Raw genomic sequence first — 26,205 nt, 5'->3', positions numbered from 1 at the left:
AGGGCAGAGCATGAATCACACATTAGCACAATGCCCTGTGTATACAGCAGACGCTCAATAAATACTGACTAGGCCCAGGGGATGGATCTGATACAGATTTTTAGGGGAAATAAGCAGAAAAGGAGATGTTCCCTGTGTGCGTCATAAAGTTTATAGGTTTTTTTTTTTTTTTTTTTTTTTTTTTTTTGAGACAGAGTCTTGCTTTGTTGCCCAGGCTAGAGTGAGTGCCGTGGCGTCAGCCTAGCTCACAGCAACCTCAAACTCCTGGGCTCAAGCGATCCTTCTGTCTCAGCCTCCCAAGTAGCTGGGACTACAGGCATGCGCCACCATGCCCGGCTAATTTTTTATATATATATCAGTTGGCCAATTAATTTCTTTCTATTTATAGTAGAGACGGGGTCTCGCTCAGGCTGGTTTTGAACTCCTGACCTTGAGCAATCCGCCCGCCTCGGCCTCCCAAGAGCTAGGATTACAGGCGTGAGCCACAGCGCCCGGCCAAGTTTATAGGTTTTAAACAGACTGAAAATGATTAGAAAAAACTAACATGGTCCTCAAATTTTATAAGCACTAAATTTTCTTCAAGACCTCAAGGGCTAGAGTCCTTAATAATGGCATAGACTCAGTATCAATCTTACAGTACTATATATATAAATATGGAATAAGACAACTAAGAATAGACTTTAAATTTAAAAACCTGAAGCTCACTCCTTAAAACTACTTTCCATGATTTATGAAATTTATAAAATGGTACCTTGTAATATAAAAGGAAATCATGAAAAGATTAACCTGAGGTAGACATTATTTGATCAGAAATATAGCAAATATTATTTAAAGTGTAGACGTCATTTGGTCAGAAATACAGCAAGCATTATTTAAAGTGAAACATAGTTTTAAAATTATTTTTAATGCTTTGCAATTTGAACTTTCCATTCCCTATAATGTTTCCCTTCTCCATTAGTAGACAAAAAATTGAGAGCTGACTATACAATCAGAATTCAGCCTATTCCTCAAAGCCAGTCCCAATAAGATATAAGAAGAAATATCCCTGCAAAAGACTTTAAGCTGTGTCACTAATGCTTCAAAGAGGATCATCAAATGACTCAAGAGGTACTTGAGAATTTCACTGTCTACAATGAAAGTGCCGTTAATGTACCCTGTTCCTGAGCGCATGATGCAGAATAAAATGACCAGCTGAGACTCAAATCTATCAGGCAAAATGTCCTAAAATGTCGAATGTTAACCACAAATATTAAAAACTGTTTCCATAATTTGCCAACTTTCATAACACTTATTTAAGAAATTCCCTCTTAAAAATTGTCTCTAAGTAAAGTTCTAACTATTGGGGAAGGAGGATGGCAAAGGGAAATTAAAACACATTCACTATTTCTATTCCTTTCTTAACGGTGTTTCCCCTACTCCAAGAAGCTCTGTGCAACATGGGGAATGGGATGTGAAGAGGACAAGGAAGAGGCTTTTCTATGCTATATGTCACAAAGGGATCCCTCCAGGGCAGTGGCTATATTCCAATGCCCTTCCACAACTCCCAAAACACACCACTACACTCTCTCTAGGTAATCCCCACAGTTCTGGAAAGTGCCAAGCACAATGTGGGCATTCAGTAAATATTTAATGATAATAATAAAACAAATTAAATATGCTAAATTTGGTGAATTATGAGAAAGCACAAACTGAGGAGTCCTTTATTAACTGGTGCAGCATAGGTAAAGAGTAATTCTGGCCAGTATCTACCAAAGGAAAGAAGAACCCAAACATGTTCATTACTGACCAACTGAGGACCCCAATACACTAAAGAAGTCAGTTCAAAGCATAAGATAGCTGGAAATATCAAAATAAATCTATTCTTTGCTTGAAGGAAGAAAGACTAGGAGAAGGTAAAATACAGAACTAGCTACTGGATAACAGAAATGAGACTTCAAAGAGATTGCCTTCCCTTAGGTGGAAGAACAGGTGATTAGAGTCTCAAGCAAATGTCTGCCAAAACAACTGGTCCCTAGACTAGAGAGAAACCTTAAAATAGAGGAAAATACATTACATAGTATAACCTTGCTATATACTTACTCTAGAGAATGATGCAGTAAAACAAAAAGCATAAAACCCCCTGCCCTACTGTTTATCTCAGCACACAAAGCCACCATGCCCATCCCCAGACCCAGACCTTGTGGACAGAAGTGAACAGACAAGAGGATAAGCAGGGAACCCAGGCCCTTTCCTATTTATAAAACCTACACATAACATAAATGCCTTCTGAAGGCCAGACAATGCTAATGGTTATATTTAAGTCTGGCAAAAAAAAAAATTATTTACTGTGTTAAATTTAGTTACGTTTTAGTAATAAATCTTAGAAAACTGTCAGCATTGGGTTGATCAAACAAGTGTGACAGGCAAAAAGTTCACCGCAAGAAAGGAAATAAACCAACATTATTTCCCCACTTGCTAAAATTAGGTTTTGTAACAGAATAGCCCAAATGTATATACAAATACAAATATGGAAAACTCTTGTTTTTTCCATTGGCACAAGAAGACTACTTTGACTAAGTTTTGCTCTAAGATAAAATATAAAATCAGGCAAATTAAATAGAAACAAAAAAGTCTATGTTAAAACACTACAGAAGTACTGAGTAATGACTGCCACTAACTTGTTACATGACCACATACAAAGTAGGGTCTATTCTTTCACCCTCTCAGGAAGAAACTCAGTCTATCAAACATCTTAAACATCATGTCTAAGGTTAAGATTCAGGTTTCCAAATGCTTGTGTCCCTGACTTGAAATCACTTAGTCGACACATTAGGTAACAACCTAACCCAGTGTGCCTCAAATGTTGATGTGCATGCAAATCACGATTTTGTTATTTTTAATGAAAATTCTGATTCACTACCTCTGGACTTGAGCCTGAAAATGTCCATTTTTATAAGCTACTTGTCTGCAAACCATACCTTGAGCAACAAGGCCCTACACTACATTTTCAAAGGACTAACTAGAGTTAAAACTTGGCAGTGCTCCTAGCAGGGAGTGCACTAGGGGTGTTATCTGCTGGAAAGCATTTGGCAACATGGTGACCTTATTTCTCCCTCCCCTAATTCAGAGATGAAGCCAACCCTTTGTGTTCAGGGAACCTCCAGGGCACTGTAACCTCACCCTACTCAACCTTCCCCCTCTTCTATTATCTTAGGCATTTAGCTGCCAAAAGTACAAGGTGAAAGCCCCACCTGAACATGATTTTGCATGTGGGGGTGGGAGTAGCAGTTGATTGGAACTCCACTCAGGTCCTGCTGCTACAGCAAGAAAAACAAACTCTAAAGCATCACCTTCCCACCAATTACCACCAAGAGCATCCTTGCACAGAAGTTTCAATATTGTGGGCTGCCTGATCTAGGAACATAGACTAAAAAGGAACAGGGGAGGAGTTAGTAAGCCTGTGGAAGAGGAAGTTACTGACTCTACTTACCTGATTCCAAAGCAACAGGGAGCTAGTGAGCACTGTCCATGGCAGCCATCTCCCAGCCCTGATGCCTGACAAAGTAAACCTGAACCTCACTTGCCCTAGTCAAGAACAGCAGTGCCTCCAAGAAGCACATTTAATACAGTTATGAACTCCTTGATAAAAGAATCCATTGTTTGACTTTCAGACATTCATTACCAAGTATATATTTTAATAAATGTGTTATGTATGAAGGGACCAGACTGTTGCCTATAATATTTCATTCATTCATGTATTCACTCATTTATTCAACAAATACTCAACATTACTGAGCAGCTATCAAATACTGTACTAGGGGTTAGGACACAAGTGAACATTCCTACTCTCACAGATCCTGCACTCCAAATGTATTCTAATAATACCCACATATAATACATAGATAAACAACATTCTAATTTTACACACACAATTGTGATTGCAATAAATACTATAAAAGTATAAGGAGCTATGAAAGTGTATAATAGGAGTTATGAATCTGAGCAATCAAGAAAAGCTTCCCTCAGGAAGTGACATTTTAAGATAGAATCTGATGCATAAGTAGGGTTCAACCACACTAAAAGGCAGCCCAAGAACATAACATATGCAATGGGCAGCATATACAATAGCTCTGGGCATGTGTGAGAAAATAAAAGCAAGCCAAGGGAGCTGAACTATAGTGAGTAAGAGGTAACCAAATAGAAAACCAAAGTTAATAAGCTCAAGACTTTGAGCTTTATATAATACTAATGTCAACAGGAAGCCCCTAAAGAATTTTAAGCAAGAAAATGAAAAATGCAGAATACAAAATCATTTTTAGACTATAAACTCAAATTACTTTTTTCAATGTACAGAAAAATGACTATAAGTAAATATATTTTTAAAATGCTAAATTGTCACATTACTCTGCAATACAATTATGAATAATTATTTTTCTTTATGTATACTTTCTAAGCTTACCAAATTTATACTGTCCATAAATTCTTCTAACAGTTAAAAAAAGAAAATCCATGTCCCCAAACACAACACTGGGGTAGTGCCCTTCTTCCCTTGCCTCAGGCAGCCTTTCCATCATTACACACATTTATTTGCACAATACATCCTTTAACCCAGACTTAATCTGCTAAACACTCTATGCTACTACTCTTCTCCGCCCTCCCCTCCACCCATCTCCAGAGCTGTAACTCAAATGACCACTTTTAACTGCTCTTCAGTACCAGATCAATCCAGAGTCAAGATGTTAGCTCCATCACATTTCTAATGGAAAACACCACAAAGAATACTGACACCCAATGAAAAGAATGAATGCTGTAAGAATCTTAGCCAATGCTATAGCTTAAAATAGTTTACAATGTACCAGAGGAGGAACAGAAAAACAGCAAGAAAACATAAGCATGGCAGATGATTACTTTAAATGTCTGATTGTCTTGGATTGCAAACCCCTGAGTTTGGGACTTCAAGCTCCTACATATCGTGAATTTATACATGTTCAGAATCATATTATATAACAAACCAATTATATCTAAGTTCAAAGAGTTCACTAGATTTTTTTAAAAGCACCTTCAAAGAAAAGCATTTGAAGTTTTCAACACTGCAGCAGTTTGGAATTTTCAAAAGACAGATGACTTTGTTACATAGCATCAGAGAAAAGATTCTGCTAACCAGACCACACTGAAATCTAGAGACATTCTCAGCGAAGAGCTTGAAAGTACTCCAGAATCCAGATGTTCAGACAAGACAACTTACCCTGACTTTAAAGCAAAGTATTTACTTAACGGTTTTAAGCTTTCCTATCTGACACTGTTTCTTTTCTGATAACTAACTTTACACAACTTTTTCTTTCTTACTTAGTTTGTCTTTTTGTGTATCTTCACCTTCATGTTCCCAAGCCAAATCTGAATTTCCATATACTGAAAACTCAAGAATATGATGATGAAGAAACATCACATAGGGAATTAAACGGCCTAACAAAATTTACTAAGTGCTACTTCCTATGCATATAGATTTTGTTTTTGTTTAAAACCATAAATTGGAAATTATATAAAGTAAGAATAGAAAATACAAGACAGTTCAATATCAACCTAAAGCAGCATGTTGCTTTTATTCGGTAAAGGGGCATTAGATTCCACAGATATATTCCCTAGTACTCTTCACTAGCATGGAACTCACTAGTTTTCAATATTTCACACATCATATCCAACTTGAACTCACCAATATGGCTTATAATGGCAGACTGAGACCTTTCAAACCATCCATTCCAACTCTTAGTAAGTGTTGCTCAAGTATTTGACAAGCACTGAAGAGCTGAAAAAAGTAAGGGTTCTTTAGGATGTACAGTAAGAGCTTTGGAGGTGGTGAAATGGGAGCAAGTAGATAATATATTATCGGTAAATGTAAAAGATGTCTCAATATTTGTTTTGGTGTCAAAATTTTAAACATATGCCACTGCTTTTGGTATGGAATGAAACTCTGAATTAAGTTAAAGGGAAAAATGGGGGAATTGGGTTAGGAACATACTAATAAAGTTGAGTTCTGATCCCAGCTCCACCACTTAATATTCTTGTGATCTAAAGCTAATTATTGAACTTCCCTAGGCCTTAGCTGCCTCTTGTTGAACTACTAACAGCAGTAGTTCTCAACTGGGGTTGTTATTGTCACCTGTGGAGCATCTGGAAATGTCTGCAGTCATTTTGGGTTGTCACAACTGGGATATTGCCACCAGCATTTAGAGACCAAAGATGCTGCCAAACATCCTACAATGCACAACAAGATAGCCCCTGTAACAAAGAATTATCCAGTCCAAATGTCGACAGTATCAAGGCTTGGCTTACAGTATCTTTAGGCTTTAAGATTCCATAACCTGTATGTCTATGTGAGTTGAGAGGAGTAAGTATTTGCCTTATGGGTAGAAACTTAACACAAAAGAATTAAGTGACTTGCTTAGATCAGAGTGTAAATCAGTGGCAAACCCTGGGTCACATCATCAGCCCAGTTACTGAGTTAACTACATTTGGCCTCTAAGACAATTCCTTCTTCCACAGAAGTCCAACATGAACAATTATGCCAGGAGGAAATTTTTTTAAATGTATCCCATCTAGCTAGGTCTGTAACAAGACAGTTCAAGATTTTGCTTCTTGGCTGGACGCAGTGGCTCACGCCTGTAATCCTAGCACTCGAGGAGGCCTAGGCCGAAGGACAGCTTGAGCTCAGGAGTTTGAGACCAGCCTGAGCAACAGTGAGAGCCGCGCCCCCCCTCCTCCGACCCCCCCCTCTTTAAAAAAAAAAAGATTTTGCTCTCAAATGGGTACCCTGAACTTATTAAGCAATAATTAATACTTTCTGGGTCTAAAGACTGTCACTAATGCTTTGAAATAAATATGAATATAATCCATGAGAAAGAGCTGGGAGGCCAGAATTTAATGTCCACCATGCTTTGGTTTAATGCCCAAGCATATAGTTTGTTTTAGTATTTCTTGAAAAATATATACTCTTTGGGACTTAAGCAGAAGTACTTTATTTGTTGAGTTACAGGGTGTTTTCCTTTTCTTTTATATTCTCCCTTACTTTTTCCTAATATGCAAAGATAGATAGATAGATAGATAGATAGATAGATAGATAGATAGATAGATAGAAAGAAAGATAAATATCTCCTTCACCCTAACACTACATGGCACAATAATGTCAGGACATGAAATTTTTGCTGCTTCATTTCACTAAGAGTGTTTTAGAAAAGGCAATACTAAAACTCTCAGGTGGAAACAGTCTGTGGAACATGGAAGCCTATCTATTTACATGGCATTTTCTTGTCCTGAACTCATCCATTCTTAATAGCTATTTATTTAATAAGCTGTTTATTTTTAATGTAAACTCACTGATTTACACTGGCAGTTCCTTTACTTTAAAATATGCTGGAATTTCCACTAAAATATCTTATTATTCAAAGTTTGCTAGTTCAGGCATGAAATTTTTCCCCAGGGATAAGAGGTCTAATCTTTACTACAAATATCACTGAACCACTTTTTAAATCCAAGAATGTCAAAGAGATACTTTTCTCCTTTGCTCATGAAACCTAAAACTAGATTTTTGATTTTTTAGAAAAACTCAGGACAATCTGTACTTTAGGTAAAATATTTTTCCAATTAGGAAAAATGGATTTCAAAATTCGCTATATCATCAAAATAAGCCATAAGAGAAGGTTCCCCTAAATTAGGAATGTAACCTCAGTTTTGGAAAACCTGAGGACTAATGTTCCCGTGGAACTCAGAGGGAATAAAGCAAAGAATGATAATATTTTACATTTGTATAATATTTTATAATTTCCAATACCACAGTCACACGCAATCTCATTTGGTTCTTGTATCAATCCTGTAAAGTGGGTATTATAATCCCTACTCTCCAGATTAAGAGTATAGGGTTGATATATTTTAGGAGACTATTAAAACCTCAAAACTAGAAAGTATCAGAGATCAAAGTGGAACCCAGATCTTCTAATTCCAAATAAAAGAAAGATTTAAGAAATAATAAAATAAAGATTGAGAAACAGATAAATGGCTTTTTATCTGTCAAGGCTGTAATATATTTGAACAGAAATGCTTGTCGGTCCCCTCTAAAATAGTGAGGTAGCTGCCCCTTTCCCAAACCCACGACTAAAGATCAGAAACTCACTCCTTACACTGCACTGTTCTCTCATCAACAAATATCTGTCTACCTATTATGTCCCAAACACTATGCTACACACAAGACAAGGTTTATGTCCTAAAGTCACTATTTATTTATTTTTTTATATAATATTGTTGGTTTTATTTTTTAAATCAAATCCTAGTTCACAATTTACTATGAAATTTTGGACCTCATCTTTATTTAGATTCACTTTAAATGGTTGTTTTTCCAGGTGGCATGATTGTCTATGTAGAAAACCCTAAAGAATCTACAAAAAAAATCTCAGAACAAGCAAATTCAGTAAAGTTTCAAGATACAGAATAAACATACAAAAATAGTTTTTTTAATGTGCAAGCAATGATCATGCAGACACCAAAATTAGAAATACAATAACATTTACAATCATTTAAAGAAAGAAAAAATTAGGTGTAAATTTAACAACATGTGTATAGGACTTGTATGCTGAAAACTATACAACACTGAATAAAGATCAAAGAAGATCTAAATTAATGAAGAAACAGACTGTAGTCACAAAATAGAAGACTCAAGATAGTAAAGATTTCAATAAACTGGTAAACAGGTTTGATGCAATTCCTGTCAAAAATTATAATTGTGGCTTTAAAGTTTGCCATACAGTATTCTAATTATTATTATTTTCCCAAAGTGTTATAATTGTTGTCTTCTCCCCAGTGAAGATTTTTACATAGCTTTATGGAGGTATAATTGACATATAATATTACACATACTTAAAGTGTACAATTTGATACATTTTGACCTATGGACAAGTTGATACGTTTTGACCTGTGAAACCACATTATAACCAAGATAATGAACATGTTCATCAGCCCCTAAAATGTTCTCCTACTCCCTTGTGAACCTCCCTCCTTTGCCTTTATGCCTCCTGTAAACCCTCCCTCCTTCCTATCCCCAGACAGCCACTGGTCCACTTTCTATTACTATAGATTAGTTTTCATTTTCTAGAATTTCAAATAAATGGAATCATACAGTATGTACTTTGTGGGGCAGCTGGCTGTTTTCAGTCAGCATGATTATATTGAGATTTATCCATGTTTTTTCCCCTGTTAACAGTTTATTTCTTTTTATTGCTGAGTAGTATTTCATTGTATGGATAAACCCCAACTTGTTTACCCATTCATCTGTTGATGGACATTTGTGTTCTTTCCAGTTTTCAGCTATTACGAACAAATATGCTGTGAATATTCATGTATAAGTCTTTGTGATAACAAATGCGTTCACTTCTCTTGGATAAATACCAAAGAGTGGAATGGCTGGATCCTATGGATAATTTCTTATCTTTTAAAGAAGTTATCAAACTTTTCCAAAGTGGTTGTAACATATTACTTTATTACTAGTGGGCATGAAAGGTCCAGTTCCTCCACCTCTTGGTCAACACTTTTGAGTTTTGGCCATTTTAATAGGTGTGTAGTGGTATCTTATTGTGTTTTTTTCAGCATATTATGGGGATACAAATGTTAAGGTTACCCATATTGTCCATGCCCCCCTCCCGCTCCAGTCAGAGCTTCAAGCGTGACCATCGCCCAAACATCGCACATCTCACTCATTATGTTTGTATATACCCATCCACTCCTCCCCCCTTACACCTGCCCGACACCCAATAAATGTTATTCCTCTATGTCCACTGAGGTGTTGATCCGTTAATACCAACTTGCTGGTGAGTACATGTGGTGCTTGTTTTTACTTTCTTGAGATACTTCACTTAGTAGAATGGGTTCTGGCTCTATCTAGGAAAATACAAGAAGTGCTATATCACCATTCTTTCTTAAAGCTAAGTAGTACTCCATGGTATACACATACCACGTTTTATTAATCCACTCATGAATTGATGGGCACTTGGGTTGTTTCCACAGCTTTGCAATTGTGAATTGTGCTGCTATAAACATTCGAGTGCATGTGTCTTTTTTATAAAGTGACTTTTGATCTTTCGGGTACATGCCCAGTAGTGGAATTGCTGGATCAAATGGTGGATCTACTTTTATCACTTTAAGATATCTCCATTTTGCTTTCCAGAGGTTGAACTAGTTTGCAGTCCCACCAGCAGTGTAGAAGTGTTCCGATCTCTCCACATCCACGCCAACATTTATTGTTTGAGGACTTTTTGATAAAGGCCATTCTTACTGGAGATAAGTGATATCTCATTGCAGTTCTGATCTGCATTTCCCTGATGATTAGAGATGTTGAGCATTTTTTCAAATGTCTGTTGGCCATTATTCTGTCTTCTTTTGAAAATTTTCTGTTCATATCTTTTGTCTACTTTTTGATAGGGTTGTTTGATTTTTCTTTGCTGTTTTTCCTGAGTTCTAAATAGATTCTAGTTATCGGCCCTTTATCGGATGTGTAGCTTGAGAGAATTTTCTCTTGTTCTGCAGGTTGTCTGTTTGCTCTCTTGATAGTTTCTTTGGCTGTGCAGCTTTTTAATTTGATCAGGTCCCATTTATTTATTTTTGTTGCTGCTGTGATTGCCTTTGGGGTCTTCTTCATAAATTCTTTGCCTAGGCCAATTTCTAGAAGAGTATTTCCAACATTTTCCTCTAGAATTCTAATAGTTTCAAACCTAAGGTTCAAGTCTGTTACCCAGCATGAGTTGATTTTTGTGAGAGGTGAAAAGTGTGGGTCCTGTTTCAGTCTTCTACATGTGGCTATCCAGTTTTCCCAGCACCATTTATTGAATAAGGATTCTTTTTCCCAGTGTATGTTTTTGTCTGCTTTGTCAAAGATTAGATGGCTATATGAAGATGGTTTATATCTGGGTTCTCTGTTCTGTTCCACTGGTCAATGTCCCTGTTCTTGTGCCAGTCCCAAGCTGTTTTAATTACGATAGCCTTGTAGTTTAGTTTGAAGTCTGGTAAATTGATACCTCCTATTTTGTTTTTATTGCCTAGGATTGATTTTGCTATATGGGGTCTTCTCTGGTTCCATACGAAGTATAAAATTATTTTTTCGATATCTGTGAAAAATGATGATGGTATTTTAATAGGGATTGCATTGACTCTGTAGGTCACTCTGGGTAGTATAGACATTTTAACAATGTTGATTCTGCCGACCTATGAGAATGGTATATTCTTCCATCTTTTTACATCTTCTGCTATTTCCTTCTTCAGTGTTTCATAGTTCTCCCTGTAGAGGTCTTTTACGTCCTTAGTTAAATATATTCTAAGGTACTTTATTTTCTTTGTTGCTATTTTGAAGGGAATTGAGTCTTTGATTTGGTTCTCACTTTTACTGTTGTTGGCATATATGAATGCCTCTGATTTCTGTGTATTGATTTTGTATCCTGAGACTTTACTAAATTCATTTATCAATTCAAGGAGTCTCTTGGTTGAATCCTTGGGGTTTTCTAGGTATAATATCATGTCATCGGCAAAGAGTGAGAGTTTGATCTCTTCTGCTCCCATTTGGATGCCCTTAATTCCCCTCTCTTATCTGACTGCTGTAGCAAGGACTTCCAACACTATGTTGAATAGAAGTAGAGATAGTGGGCAACCTTGCCTTGTTCCAGTTCTAAGTAGGAATGCTTTCAATTTTTCCCCATTCAGTATGATATTGGTTGTGGGTTTGTCATTTACGGCTTGTATCATTTTTAGGTAAGCCCTGTCTATGCCTATTTTGTAGAGTGTTCTTATCTTAAAAGGGTGTTGAATTTTGTCAAATGTTTCTGTGTTTATTGAGAGGATCATATGGTCTTTGTTTTTGCTTCTGTTTATATTAAAGTCACTATTTAAAAAGTCAAGATACACATACAGGAATAATATATTTCTTTTAAAGATTTAAATTAGTGGGTCAACATAACACCAAAGAATATGATTCAAGGAAGACTATGATTTGGATAGTCATAGTAGGGCCTGATGCATATTCAATTTTGAGCCCCTCACTAGGAAAACAAATATGAAATTATGAATACAAAATTACGTACAAAGTGAATATTAAGAATGAGAACAGAAATCACCAAAAAATTATAAATTTTAAAAGCTGGCATGGGACTGCAAACTAGTGCAACCTCTGTGGAAAGCAATATGGAGATACCTTAAAGAGATACAAGTAGATCTACCATTTGATCCAGCAATCTCATTACTCGGCATCTACCCAAAAGAACAGAAGACATTCTATAAAAAAAGACATCTGCACTTGAATGTTTATAGCAGCACAATTGCAAAGATGTGGAAATAATCCAAGTGCCCATCAATACATGAGTGGATTAATAAAATGTGGTATATGTATACCATGGAGTACTACTCAGCTATAAGAAACAATGGTGATAAAGCACCTCTTGTATTTTCATGGATAGAGCTGGAACCCATTCTACTACGTGAAGTAACCCAAGAATGGAAAAATAAGCACCACATGTACTCACCAGTAAACTGGTTTCACTGATCAACACCTAAGTACATATATGGGAATAACATTTATTGGGTGTCGGGCAGATGGAAGGGGGAAGAGGAGGATGGGTATATACGTACATAATGAGTGCGATTCACAACATCTGGGGGATAGATATGCTTGAAGCTCTCACTGGGGGGAGGGCAAGGGCAGTACGCAAAACCTAAACATTTGTACCCTCATAATATGCTGAAATTAAAAAAAAAAAGAAAGAAAATTACTTTCAAAATAAAAAAAAAGCTGGCAACACAACACAAAATCTAGAAAAATAACATAATTTTTATTAATTCCTTGGTCCCTATAATTTTTCCTACATGTTTTAGGATCTCTGATCACCTCATCATATGCCAGTGATTTTGTAATATTGTCTAGAGAAATAACAGAATAATTAAGACTTTCCTTCAGCATGGTAAATCAAAAGATTTAATATTAATAATTTAGAAAGGTTTCTTTCTACTTTACAATTCATTATTGATAATATCATGGGAAAATGTAATATTCATTATTGTAAATCATGCAGGATTTTAAAGACTTGTTAAATTTGGGAAAACCTCTAAAGTTTCTTTTCACATTAAATGGAAAGATTTGGGGGCATTTCAAGTTTTCTTGTATCATGACTAACTGTAAATACTATCTGACATGAGAAAACTCATCACCCAGTTTTTCAACCACAACCTCACTGCCGGGCATTACACAGGGTGTCCTAAAAGTTGACAATACATAAAGAAAATGACAATACATAAAGAAAAATTTACAAAATTTTTCTTTGTAGTCTTCATACAAAGGAAAAATTTGGTGATGAGTATTTTGTAAATAAAGGTACATTTAGCTACAATTTCCCATTTTCCCTATGTATGGCAACTTTTGGGGCACCCTGTAGAATCGTGAGCCCTACAACTTCATGCCACATTCCTAAATGAGTCAGACAACACGGCAGAACATTCCTGGAAGCCATTCCAACACTGAGATGACCAGCAATAACCTACACATAGCAGCGGCTGTGGCCCACATAAATGAACCCACTAACCCAAACTGAATATGCTCCCAACTCAACCCACCTTAGCTGGGAAAAATGCCTGTGACCATTTCACTACTACCCAACATAAGGAGAAGCATGACAGAGGGGAGGCAGAGTGGAAGAAGAGAACAGTCTTAATTGACTGTAGCTAAAGCTTCTTACTTTTGCAAATTTGAGGACATACTGCTGGCATAAAATCCAGGGTCTTAAGGAGTTCCCTTCACAAGTAAGGGGCCCTAAAGCTTTTTGGATGAGGTTCATTTTAAATTTGCCTCTGAATAATTAAGACTCAAATGAATTGTAGCATAGTAATAATAGAAGCAGCAGCAGCAGTTAGCAATCATAAATCTCTACCACTTATTGATGAATAACAAAACCTAACACTGAGAGCTTACTTCTATGCCAGGCACTCTGCTAAGCACTTCGCATGAATTATTTAATGTTAATTTTACTGTATTAATTAGTGTTATTTTTGTTACTACTTAGACACTTTTATAGGCGTTTTATATATAGTCACTGTTTACAAAACAACCTACAAAGTTGTATATTATTAATACTACTCTTTTATAGAGTAGTATTGACTTCAACAAGAAATTGACTTCAACAAGTCATACAACAGAGCTGAGATTCAAGCCTTGGTTTAGCTATGCTCCTTCCTAATAAAGAGGAATTCAGAAGAGGAAGAGATCACCCCAGTCGAGAGATCTTTAAAGGTTTTTACAGAGAAGTATATGAAGCTGCATATTGGAGGATGAAAGAGAAGATGGGGTCCTGCATTTGGGGTAGAAGGCCAGGAAAACAAAAGAAGAGAAATGGTAATGCCAAGGGTATTCAGAAGACAGTGATGAAATCATCTACAGAGCCAAATGCCATGCTACAAATCTTGTGATCCCCCAATAGTAAATGAATGACCTAAACTCTTAGGTAACTCCTTTTTACATAGCTATAATCTTGTAAAAGAAAAGGAAAAAGCAAGATTTCCCTAGAATCCAATTCCATCTCCCCAATTTCTCTATGGAAAGGGTAGATGTGGGCATGCAAAGAAGTGCCCCATCTCTTTCATCCAGAAAGCCAAATCCAGTGATTACTCTCTTGAGGTAAGATGATGTCCACTGGAAACCCAGCATGTCACATTGTTACTCCACTATAGATTAGGTATAGAAAAGGACAAGTCCTGAGGCTTAAAATTGAAGCCTCTAAGCTCCAGCTAATTTTCTTCCTCGAGGTTTCATTAGAAGAGCTTTAAAAAAAAATGTGAGCTAAAAGGTGCTGCTCACACATTAGAATAGAAGCAACTAACGTTTTAACAGATTTACTTTCCACATAGGAAACGTACTTGACAAGAAAAGCATAGAAAGTAAAATCTGTGAGTTCAAGAAAGAACAAAACATAAAACATACTCCACAAAAAAGTTACCCCACTCTGAACTTACTCTAAGGAATAGTTTGTTATCATTTGCATACAGGATGTGGGATACTAGCCACAGGGCAGTAAGAGGAGAAAATATTTGTTCTGGCTTCAATGAGGTGCACATCCCTCATCCAGTATTATAAAACATCTTCATACCGCTATTGCGCAAATTAGAGAAAGCAAGGTAGAACGAGGGAGAAAAAGAGACAGGGAGAGAGCTGTCATAAATGGACACCAGAGGTACACAAAAGAGGAATTCAAGCAATAATTCATCTCAGCATTTTGTTGTTTTCCATATGGCTTAATTCTGCATACCTCCTGGAGCTGTACTAACATGATAAAACACTGTGAAAACCATAGAATTAAGCATCTCTAAAATTACATGTATACTTGTTTTTTTAATTTTAATCAAAGTCTCAACTCAGACCTACCTCTAGAGAGTAATTTAAGTTGGAAATGTATACAGATACGACCAGATGTTTGACACTAACAGTCGTCATTTATAAAATTATCTTAACAGGAAAGTAAGGCTTCAATGGAATTAATGGAAAGAAGAAAAAACAATAAAAAAATAATACTTTTATATATCAGTCCCCCAAAATAGTATATAAAACTTATGTATGTGCATAAAGGTACTTTTTTGGAGGAGTGGGTCCATAGAATTCATCTTTTCCTATAAAGTATTCAAAACATAATACTGATATTACCTCAAGATAGAAAACAGTGCCTGGTACGTGTTCAAAACACTGAGGTATGTGTCCTTCCTAAGCCATTGCTCTAGAGATTCAGAGCTAAGGTTCTAAATTCATTCTTTATGGACCAGTAGACTTACAAGCTAGACCCAACATGGTCAGAGTGAAAACTTCATAATTCAATCTGCTTAGAAATCAGACTGAATTAAAAATGCCAACAAATTATCTAGCCACTTATTCTTCCTAATAAACAGGCACAGAACTCTTAAAACACCAGATCTACTAAGGTTGTAGAGATTAAAAAAAAACACACACAAACCCTCAGGCTCTGAAAGACAAACTTTCCCAACCTCTTAGAGTAGAGGAGGGCTTCAAACCAAGTTTACCTGGCTCTAAACTATATCTAAGCTTTTAAAAGCAGAAGAGATTTCTGATGACTAGGTTTTCAAACTCTTCAAATGCAATTATAATTAACAAATATGAACTAATTCAATTAATCAGCTAAAAATTCTCTTACATGCCTATAAAATCACTTGTTTGGATCTAAAACTCACATAGCTAAAGTGGGTTATCTAATAACAAAGGGAAAGAAATGTGGATATTTGGTGGTAGTGTGAGAGAGGTGGGGTTTAAATTATTTTCGAGTGATTTGGATTAAAACCAATATTATTTCCCCAAGGTCCAAAAAATGAATCACATGCAAAACTAGGAAATGAATCCAGAATGCCTAACACTCACAATGCTGTCCTCCTTCCTTCACCCAGAAGAGTATCTAAAAGGCGGCAAATGATGGAGCCTTCTAGAGATGCAGTGGGTGGTTTTTGTCCTCACAGTACACTGGGCTGAGCCTTTCAGTAAACCAGCATTTCATCCAGTAGAAATCAGAATCTCAGATTTCATCTGGAAGCCCAGGGTTACCTCGGTACTTTGCCTCTGAATGTCTCCACCTGCATCTGTTACTAGCAGAATAAGTAGCTGCTGTTCCAGGTGGCTCTCTAGTGTGAACAGCTATAATTCTCCAAATGTTAAGTTGCTGGATCTGGAATGATAGATGTTTCCTTCTCAAAATGATCCAGGACAGAGATTATAAAATGTAGGACTGGGAGTGTCTTTAGAATAATAGAGCCCCGTCCTTAAACCAACGATTCTTAGCAAGAGGTATACAACCCTTCTCAGGAAGAACATCAGAACATCCTGGGGGTGTATACAACGAAATAACAGCAAATATTTTGAGTTTATTTTATAATTAGAAAAAAAAAAAAAAAACTATTACCCTCATAATATGAACACTTAAAGAAAGGCATGCTCCTTTATGTTAGTCAAAAGGGGTAATAGGTAATGAAAAGTTAAGATTCTGGTTTCCAGAAGTATAGATTAGATACTTCAGAGGGCCTTTGTACTTAACAACTAGTCCTGCATAAACTATAGTTTTTACTGTATCTCTGGGCTCACAGAAGGGGGGGAATCTTTAAAAGGACAAACCAAAATAGCTATGGGCTGAAATTAGAAAGCAGTATGATGGGTGGGTGATGTTACATTGAGGGCAAATGTTCATTTTAACACTTCAGTAGGAAGACTGAGCCTGAAATTTTTAAATTATGCCAGAGATCCTGAAAGGGCTAGAGTCATGCCAGGAAGTGGAGCCCTGGCACTCAGTGGGAAGCATGTGTGCCCAAGAAAACGCATCCTTGGATTAGGCCTAGATATTCACAGATTAAGATCAACCAAATATCAGTTTACAAGCAAAGAAACAAACCACCATATCTAAGAGTCATAAGAAACAACAAACAATAGATTTTTTTTATTTTTGGAGACACAGTCTCACTCTGTTGCCTGGGCTAGAGTGCCATGGCGTTAGCTTAGCTCACAGCAACCTCAAACTCCTGGACTCAAGCAATCCTCCTGCCTCAGCCTCTCAAGTAGCTGGGACTACAGGCATGCACTTCCATGCCCAGCTAATTTTTTCTATATATTTTTAGCTGTTCAAGTAATTTCTTTCTATTTTTAGTAGAGACAGGGTCTCGCTCTTGCTCAGGCTGGTCTCGAACTCCTGAGTTCAAGCAATCCTCCCACCTCAGCGTCCCAAAGTGCTAGGATTATAGGCGTGAGCCACTGCACCTGGTCTTCAAACAATAGATTTAGATCCACAAGAACTTCAGATATTTGAAATACCAGACATGGAACATAAAATAGCTGTACATAAAATATTTTTAAAAATCTAAAAGGGAGGCCGGGCGCGGTGGCTCACGCCTGTAATCCTAGCTCTCTGGGAGGCCGAGGCGGGCGGATTGCTCGAGGTCAGGAGTTCGAAACCAGCCTGAGCAAGAGCGAGACCCCGTCTCTACTATAAATAGAAATAAATTAATTGGCCAACTAATATATACAAAAAATTAGCCGGGCATGGTGGCGAATGCCTGTAGTCCCAGCTACTTGGGAGGCTGAGGCAGGAGGATTGCTTGAGCCAGGAGTTTGAGGTTGCTGTGAGCTAGGCTGACGCCACGGCACTCACTCTAGCCTGGGCAACAAAGCGAGACTCTGTCTCAAAAAAAAAAAAAAAAAAAAAATCTAAAAAGGAGTAAAACTAAGCAATCAAAAAGAGACCAGATTATAAAAACAACAAAGAAAATTTTAGAAATAAATAATTGGTAGAAAAAGTTCATGCATCGGTTAGACAATACATTAGATACAATAGAAAACAGTAGTAGTGAGCAGTAAAACAAAAGTGAGTAAGAAACCCAGAACAGAGCAAGAGACAAGAACATGAAATTATGACAAAAAGGTTAACAGTTCTCCAAGACAGAATGACTAAATATGTTTAATCAGTTTCAGAAGGAAAAAATTAAGAAAATAGACACTAGATAATATTTGAATGGATAATACCTGAGAATTCTCAGGAAAGAAAGAAATTCAGATACACAAAGCAAAACATATAGCAGGTGGAATAAGTGAAAAGCAATTCACCCTATATATACATCTTGTAGCAACATTTCAGAATGCCAAAAGCAAAGAAAGGATCTTTAAAATAGCTGGAGAGAAGACAGGAACCCTAGAAAAGACTGAAGACATGAATAACTACAGACTTCACAACAGTAATAATAAAAACCAGAAAGCATAGATAGTCCAAGTTCTAAAACAAAATAATTGTCAACCTAAAATTATGTATCCAGGCTTTGGTGGGGAACCTGCAGCCTTCTGATTTTAAGATTATTCTTTTTTAAGTACCAAAGGAAGGAAAAAAAGCTTCATCTTTCTCTTCTGCATCCCTTTTAATAAAAGGATTTGTCCTGTAAAATTTGGAATCAGTCAAAAGGACACATTAATGGATCCAGAAGGCCACAGATTCCCCACTCCCTACTAATAAAGTCCAAATTTCTCAGCCTGGCATTTAAAGTGCTTTACCATCTAGTTACTTGCCAAAGTTCTCTTTTCGATGGCCAATCTGGCTCCTCAATTTACTAACTGTGACCTTGGGCCAGGTAATTAGCCTGCCTTCGGCTCAGATTCAGTATCTGCAAAATGAAACCTATAAAAGTGACTACTAAGACCAATTAATTATATAAAACTGGATGGTATAGCAAAACAAAAGACCAATTAAGATAGTTCAGGTACTATGGACTGATATTTTGTGTTCCCCTGAAACTCATAGGATGAAGCCCTAACCCTAATGTGACGGTAGCAGGAGGGAGGGGCCTTTGTTAATTGGTGTAGATGAGGTCACGAGGATGAAGCCCCCTTCATAGGATGAGTGCCCTTATAAGAAGAGACATCAGAGCTCTCTCTCTGTCCACCACATGAGGACATTGTCTTCTGCAAGCCAAAAATAGGACCCTTACCAGGAACCAAATCTGTAGGAACCTTGACCTTGGGCACCCAGGCTCCAAAACTGTGAGAAACAAATGTCAGTTATTTAAGCCACCCAGTTTGTGCTATTCTGTCATAGAAGCCCAAGCTCACTCAGACTCCAGGTGAAACAATCAGCACAATGCCTTGTACATAGTTTTCAATAATTGGTAGCTGTTATTATTTATCACTACAATAATAACTTGCTGGTCACAAACACAGCACCTGCATTTCCAAGTCTGGGACTTTGTTCATATTATTTCTTCTATTTTTATGGCTATCACCACCCCATTTCCCCAAATCTGCATTTATGTCACTCAAAATTATCCCTAAAAGTCCAGCTCCTTCTTGAAATTCTCCTCTACCAGGCCAACCCAGAGTGAGTGCTCTCACTTCTAAACACATAAAATATTTACCCTAATGCTGCTCTGTTAGTTAACTACCTAAACTGTATGTTCCTCCGGGTAAGTGAAGCATTTTCTTAAATTTCCCTATTTTGCCATGGAAAGCTTTATGGCCGTAAAAAGAGAAAACTGCCAAATAAATATGAATTGGCTGATTAAAAGTTTCAGTACATTGATAGAGATGCTTTAGAGGAAAAACATGGGGAAACAAAAAATGCAGCTGTCTTAGGATTTGCTGCATTCTCTGTAAGCCTCCAGACAGCTGCATTTCATTCTAAAGACCTTAAATATTTTCCTTAGAGAAAGACATCCAACGAGGAAGTCCATGTTGAGCAGGAAGAAGTGATAGGGTACATCAGCTGACAGCTCACTTCAGGAAACATCTTTCAGAGTCTACTTTCAGAAGTCAAATTGACCCTGTATTTTTACTACCCAAGAGGAAAAAAACAGATCCTCCAGGGGTTGCCCAGCTGGCACACAGTAGGTACTCAATAAATGTCCACTGACTATGAAGAGATGAACCAAGGCATTAACTCAGATTATTTTGTTTGTTCCAAAAGAAGGGGGGAGGCGGGTACTCTCAGTAGCTCTCTTTCAGTTTTCCAGTTAACATTTGCTGAGGATGCTGCAGCCAACTCCCCCAGCCAAAGCCAGTGACAACTAATCTCTCAAATGGGTCACAAAAAATACATGATCAAACCACTGAGCTTAAAGTCAGCCCCTCCTTCATCTACTGTGGCTGACATTAAGAAGCTAGAAAAAGGCACAATCCGCACGCTATCACATTAAACTAAACAAATTAAGTTTTCCCATTACTTGTGCCAAATTTTAAATTCCACTATTGTATCTACTGGAAGCCAAAACAAAATGCAATTTTTTTCATTATACAAACAATATCCTCCTCATTAAAGAACACTAAGAAAGCAAACAAAAGAATAAAAGAATCAGGCAGGAAAATAAATAAGTAGTAAGCAATAAGCCATAAGACCTACCACTCAGAAACAGACCCTGCCAACATTTTGGTTCATTTTCTTCCATTCATTTTCTCGTAAGAAAAGATGTTTTGTGTAATTGTAATCATACACTATATACTGGTATACCTACACCTTGCGACACTTAAATTATATCATAAGCAATTCTCCATCCTTTCTCCTTTTTTTTTTTTTTTGAGACAGAGTCTCACTTTGTTGTCCAGGCTAGAGTGAGTGCCGTGGCGTCAGCCTAGCTCACAGCAACCTCAAACTCCTGGGCTCAAGCGATCCTCCTGCCTCAGCCTCCCGAGTAGCTGGGACTACAGGCATGCACCACCATGCCCGGCAATTTTTTATATATATATCAGTTGGCCAATTAATTTCTTTCTATTTATAGTAGAGACGGGGTCTTGCTCTTGCTCAGGCTGGTTTTGAACTCCTGACCTTGAGCAATCCGCCCGCCTCGGCCTCCCAAGAGCTAGGATTACAGGCGTGAGCCACAGCGCCCGGCCCCTTTCTCCTTTTTAACCTTGTAATTGCATAAAGTAGATGGCAGAAAGATTTTGAAATTAAATCAAGCCAAGAAATACTTACCATTCTCCTTCCACAGCAACTAGTATAGTAAAAACTGAGACTTTCCAAAAGTTCCTAGGGCTGCTGGAATTAAGATACATAAAAAAATGCCTAGATATACAGGCAATATTTAAGAAATGTTAACTGACTTTCAAGTGACAAAGAAAGACAAACTGAATATTTACTAGAGTCACCTCTGGAAAGATATAAAAGAAATTAAATTCAGCCTCTATTCCCAACAAATTTTTAATATCATTGAGAAGATACAGTGTACTGACACCCAACAGCTAAAGCCCAATATAATTCAGCATGCTGTCACCCTGGTTCTTTAAGGGCTGGGGATACTTTATTCATTTTGCACCCCCAGAGTGGAGAACAGTGCCTGGCATATCATGGATACTCAATAAATCTGTTGTAATGAAATGAACTACAGACTGAGATCTATGCTTATATAGAGATAGGAAGGATAACTGTGAGCTGAGATTATTAGACATATTACATAGTATGGATATGGCAGAATTTGACTTTGGCAATAACTTGCAGAAAGAAGGCTGAACCACAGATGCCTTGGGATACTCTGAAAATGAAAGAAAACATATGGAAAAATGTTTATATAATCCTAATTTTATTAAATAGTTTGATGTTTCTGTACAAGCAGCACTGAAACCTCTGCTGTACATATTAACTACTCATGGACAATATAACATATATTCACATAATAGATACTACTGAAAAGCAAAGAAAACACAGCAACACAAAATACTATAGTATTCAATGAACATCAGAAGCAAGGGCTAATTCTCAGGAAGCTTTCTGTGTGCCACAAGTGGCAAGAGGCTTTAGCTCTCTGTATAAAGGACCATAGTGAATACTGTCCTTGCTAAACTAGCTGTAAAAGAATGTGCTTACCAAAACTTTCTTTCAGCATCTCTTTATACTCCAGTGGAGTTATTTGCATATATTGCTAGAATTCAGAGGGTACATACAAAGATTTGAAATTTGTATTCAACCCTAACATCATCACATTCACACCACCTAATTCCAAACATATCTTAAAAGGGAATCCAAATTCATGACTAGGGCATCGTTCAGCACACTCCACACATCCTAATTTCATTCACACAGATTTTCCTTTCTTTTACCCCACTTGTGCTTTAAAAACTTTCAAAGAATTTATGGAGAAGGAATTAATATCACATTTCTAACAGCTGCTAGTTGAATGTACTAAATCCATAGCTGCTTCTGTTACATTATGTGGCCATCTCAGAAGATATGCTTGATAAAAGTCTGATTTCTTCTAAAGAACTGATTCAACCTACCCTATGAGGCTGCCTTAAGAGCAAATTTCATAGAGCTCAGGAGTTGTGTGAATAATAACTCTGGATATAATACTTCAACTACTATGATTAAGTATCTCTAGTAGCTATCCATTCAGTCTCCCCAGTCTGAAGCACTCAAGAACAAATGCCCATCAACAAGTTATTTGGGAATGAGCAGCTGATATGAAGTATTACATGCTTTCAAGGCAGGTGTTCTTTGTTTTTCTTAAAACCCACAGAAGTCTGACAATGATTATATCTGTCAGATAATTAAGAAAAATTAAAACAACATAAAAGAATATGCCATTCAAAAAAAAGTTTCAGTAGTCCAAACAAACATAAATGGAAGTAAAGTTTTTTCTCAAAAATTTCCTGGAAATTTTTATTTTCAGATTTTGATATGCTTCAGCACACAAATTGTCTTATCCCAAAAATGCAAACTGTTACTGTTTTAATTTTAAATGTAACACTTCTCTCTAGGACCTCAAAGATTTGGAAACTTAAGAATAATTTCTACATAATCATTCAAAAAGACATGAAGCATAACATTTGTAAAACTGAATTGCACCTGTCATGAATTCAACAAAAGAATATTTTATATACAAACTACATGGCTCTGAACACTTGATAATTTGGTTAAACTGATAAGAACTCCACTGTTAAATGGAATAATACAACTAACCAAAAATTGTATTAACATAAATCATGGAAGATTTCCATATATATCACCCCGGGGCAAGTTTCTAAATCTCCCATACTTTTATTTCTTTATCTACAAAATGGGCAAAATAATAGTAATAACCACTTAGAGTTGTTATCAAGATTCAATGAATCAATACACATTAAATTTTTATAAGAGAGCCTGGCAAAGGGCAACTGCTAAAGAAATGTTTGCTATTTTATCAGGAACCGAAAAATTTTAAATGAGAATAATAGTAATAGAAAAAATAATCATAAAAGATTTAAAAACACAGTTGTCATGACCTGTGGAAGAATAAAGTTTTAAAGTACGCTTAGGATACAAACCAAATAATGAAAAAAGAGTCCCCTATGAAAAAAGATAGCTACACACCTTCAAAGTGGATTAATACATTCTACAACCTCAATTCTTTGTCATTAGTCCTAGTTTGCAAAATTTGATCCTTACTCCTATTCTCTACAGGTAAATTTCTGCCCTTAGTAGCCAGAAGCCACAAAACTAGCCCCTCAGGGAGAGCAAAATCTGAGGTTAAGAGTATGCCAAGCTCTTAGCATTTTCTAGTTTTATTAACAAACTACCAAGTTGAAACTCATTTCTGAACTAAACTGCCAAATATTTCTGCAATAAAAACTGCAAAATTTCATATGAACAGACCGTTTCAACAATAGGGAGTTGTTCCAGGCTGGTGAATAGGACAGTGTCAGAGTGACCAACACAGCGCGTGCTGGACATTCCTGACACCCTTGTCCCCTGCCTAGCCTTTGATCACTTATATCTTCCAACCACATCTGGTTTTGGAAATCACTTTCAGGCAAATTATGTACACCATCTATACAATGAAACTCATCCTCTGTTACAGAGCCCTGTTTCTAGCACTTCTGACCCAGACTCTCACTTTTTACTCCCACCACCACAAGCATCCCATCAGAATGAGCACCAAACACAGGAATGCTGTGTTTTCCTAAGTCCATCCACCCTCACTCCAGAACAGTCCTTTCATGTTTTAATTTTACGTTCTGGAAAACATCAAGGGATGACAGTGGCAACTAAGCCAAACAACAAAATGACCTAAGAACTGAAAAAGGTCCTGGTCTGGTTACCAGCGGATGCCCACCTGGGGAAGAAGTTTGGTGTAGTGCTTTAGGTAGACATGAAGCTGAGGCTTCTCCACCACTCAGAATCCAGCCTTGGAAAGTAGACTCCACTTGACTCTGAAAATGCGTTAATGAAACGCACCTCAAGACTAATTTTACCAAGCATATTAAGGAAACAAGATTATACACATTTAAAAGATGAGATTTAAAAAGCATTTTTTCATGTCCTATTTATTTTAAAAGAGTATACTGACAATTTGAAATAACTTAAGAATAAAAAGAAAAGTTTATTCCATATTCAGATAAAAAATAAATAAAATAAAACCCACCTCAAAAAGTTGTTGTAAGGAGTAAATGAGATAATGGAAGTGCCTAATATATAGTACATGCTCACTAAATGTCAGCTATTTCAGTCCTCCTGTCCAGGGTATACAGATCTAATGAGAATTCCAACAATGGGAAAGAAAATGAACAAAACTCCCAAGTTTATGAGCGTATCTTGATCAAATGGCCCAACTGCTATTTCCAGGTCTGTGTGGTCTCTTCAGCCAGGCTGGAGACAAAAAAAGGTTGATATCCAAGCGTTTTACTTCTAGGAAGGGAAAGCAATTCCTTTGTTTAGGCAAGAGTCAAATATCAAGGGCAGATCCCCAGAGGGCTGTGAGCTCCCTGAGCTCTGCCTCGCTGGTACTTCGCAACGCCCTCCCTCACTGGCCACTTCTCCCGGGCAAGGACTGCTCCGCAGTGTCTTCCAGCAAGTTCCCGAGCCCACGCCGCGGCAGCCGCAGTCCTCCCACGAGGCCGTGCCCACCGCCCGCGACGAGTCCGCCAGCAGGAACCAGCCCCCGGGTGGGCCCCCGTCCGGGACAGGCCCGCCGCCGGTCGGGCCCACCACGGGAGTAAGTCGCGGCGCGCACAGGGTCCCCCGCCCGGCTCCGACCCCGCCCGGGGTCAGCCTGCACCGGACTGGACCCCGCCGGGACGACCCACCCCCGGACGGGCCCCTAGCCCGGACTAGCCCGCCAGGGTCGCGCCGCGGGCCTCCCACGGCCCCTGCCCCGACCTCGGCCCGGGTCCCGCCCTGCCGCCCGGCCCGCCCCTCCGGCCCGGGACCCGGGGTCCTCGGAGCCCGGACCGCTACTCCCGCCCCTGCCGGCTCCAGCCGTTTCGGCCCGCTCTGCCTCCCCTACCCCCAGACCCTAGTTTCCCAAGGAGGAAACGCACAAACTCACCCCTGAAAAGCAGCACCAGGAAGAAGTCGGGTAATCGGGCGCAGAGCCCGAGTCCTGGCCGCCGCCTCAGCGCCATGTCGAAGGGAGCTGAGGGGAGCTGAGGGGCCCGCGGCCGCGCGGCACACACAGCAGTCCCCGCGCGCATGCGCCCCGCTGCCGAGACCCTGCGACCCGCCCCCAGTTACCATAGCGACCACCAGGCCCGGCCGAGCCGGTACCATGGCGACAGAGGAAGCTGAAGTCTGGTTGCTATGGATGCAGCGATGCTCTGGATCGGACTCAGGGGCGTCTCTTCAATGAACTTGTGGAAAGAGAGTAAGGAAGCGCGTTCAGGAGTAGGTCGGGGTACATTTTTTTAGCTATAGAATAAAAACATCACTACGGGTCGGAGAAGGAACA

General features: G+C 38.1%; 1 protein-coding gene across 1 annotated transcript in view; it reads right to left on the bottom strand.

Annotated features, from left to right (window-relative positions):
• Nucleotides 1-25,912, bottom strand: part of JAM3 (junctional adhesion molecule 3) — a 69,674-nt gene extending 43,762 nt beyond the window's left edge. Inside the window, exon 1 of the mRNA XM_012739609.3 lies at nt 25,807-25,912. Within this exon, the coding sequence (XP_012595063.2) occupies nt 25,807-25,882 (76 nt within the window). The 5' untranslated portion in view covers nt 25,883-25,912. The remainder of the gene's footprint in view (nt 1-25,806) is intronic.
• Nucleotides 25,913-26,205: the final 293 nt, after the last annotated feature.

Source organism: Microcebus murinus, chromosome 4 (genome assembly GCF_040939455.1).
Source record: "Microcebus murinus isolate Inina chromosome 4, M.murinus_Inina_mat1.0, whole genome shotgun sequence".
Classification (NCBI taxonomy): Eukaryota; Metazoa; Chordata; class Mammalia; order Primates; family Cheirogaleidae; genus Microcebus; species Microcebus murinus.
This window is presented reverse-complemented; position numbering and strand designations above follow the sequence as displayed.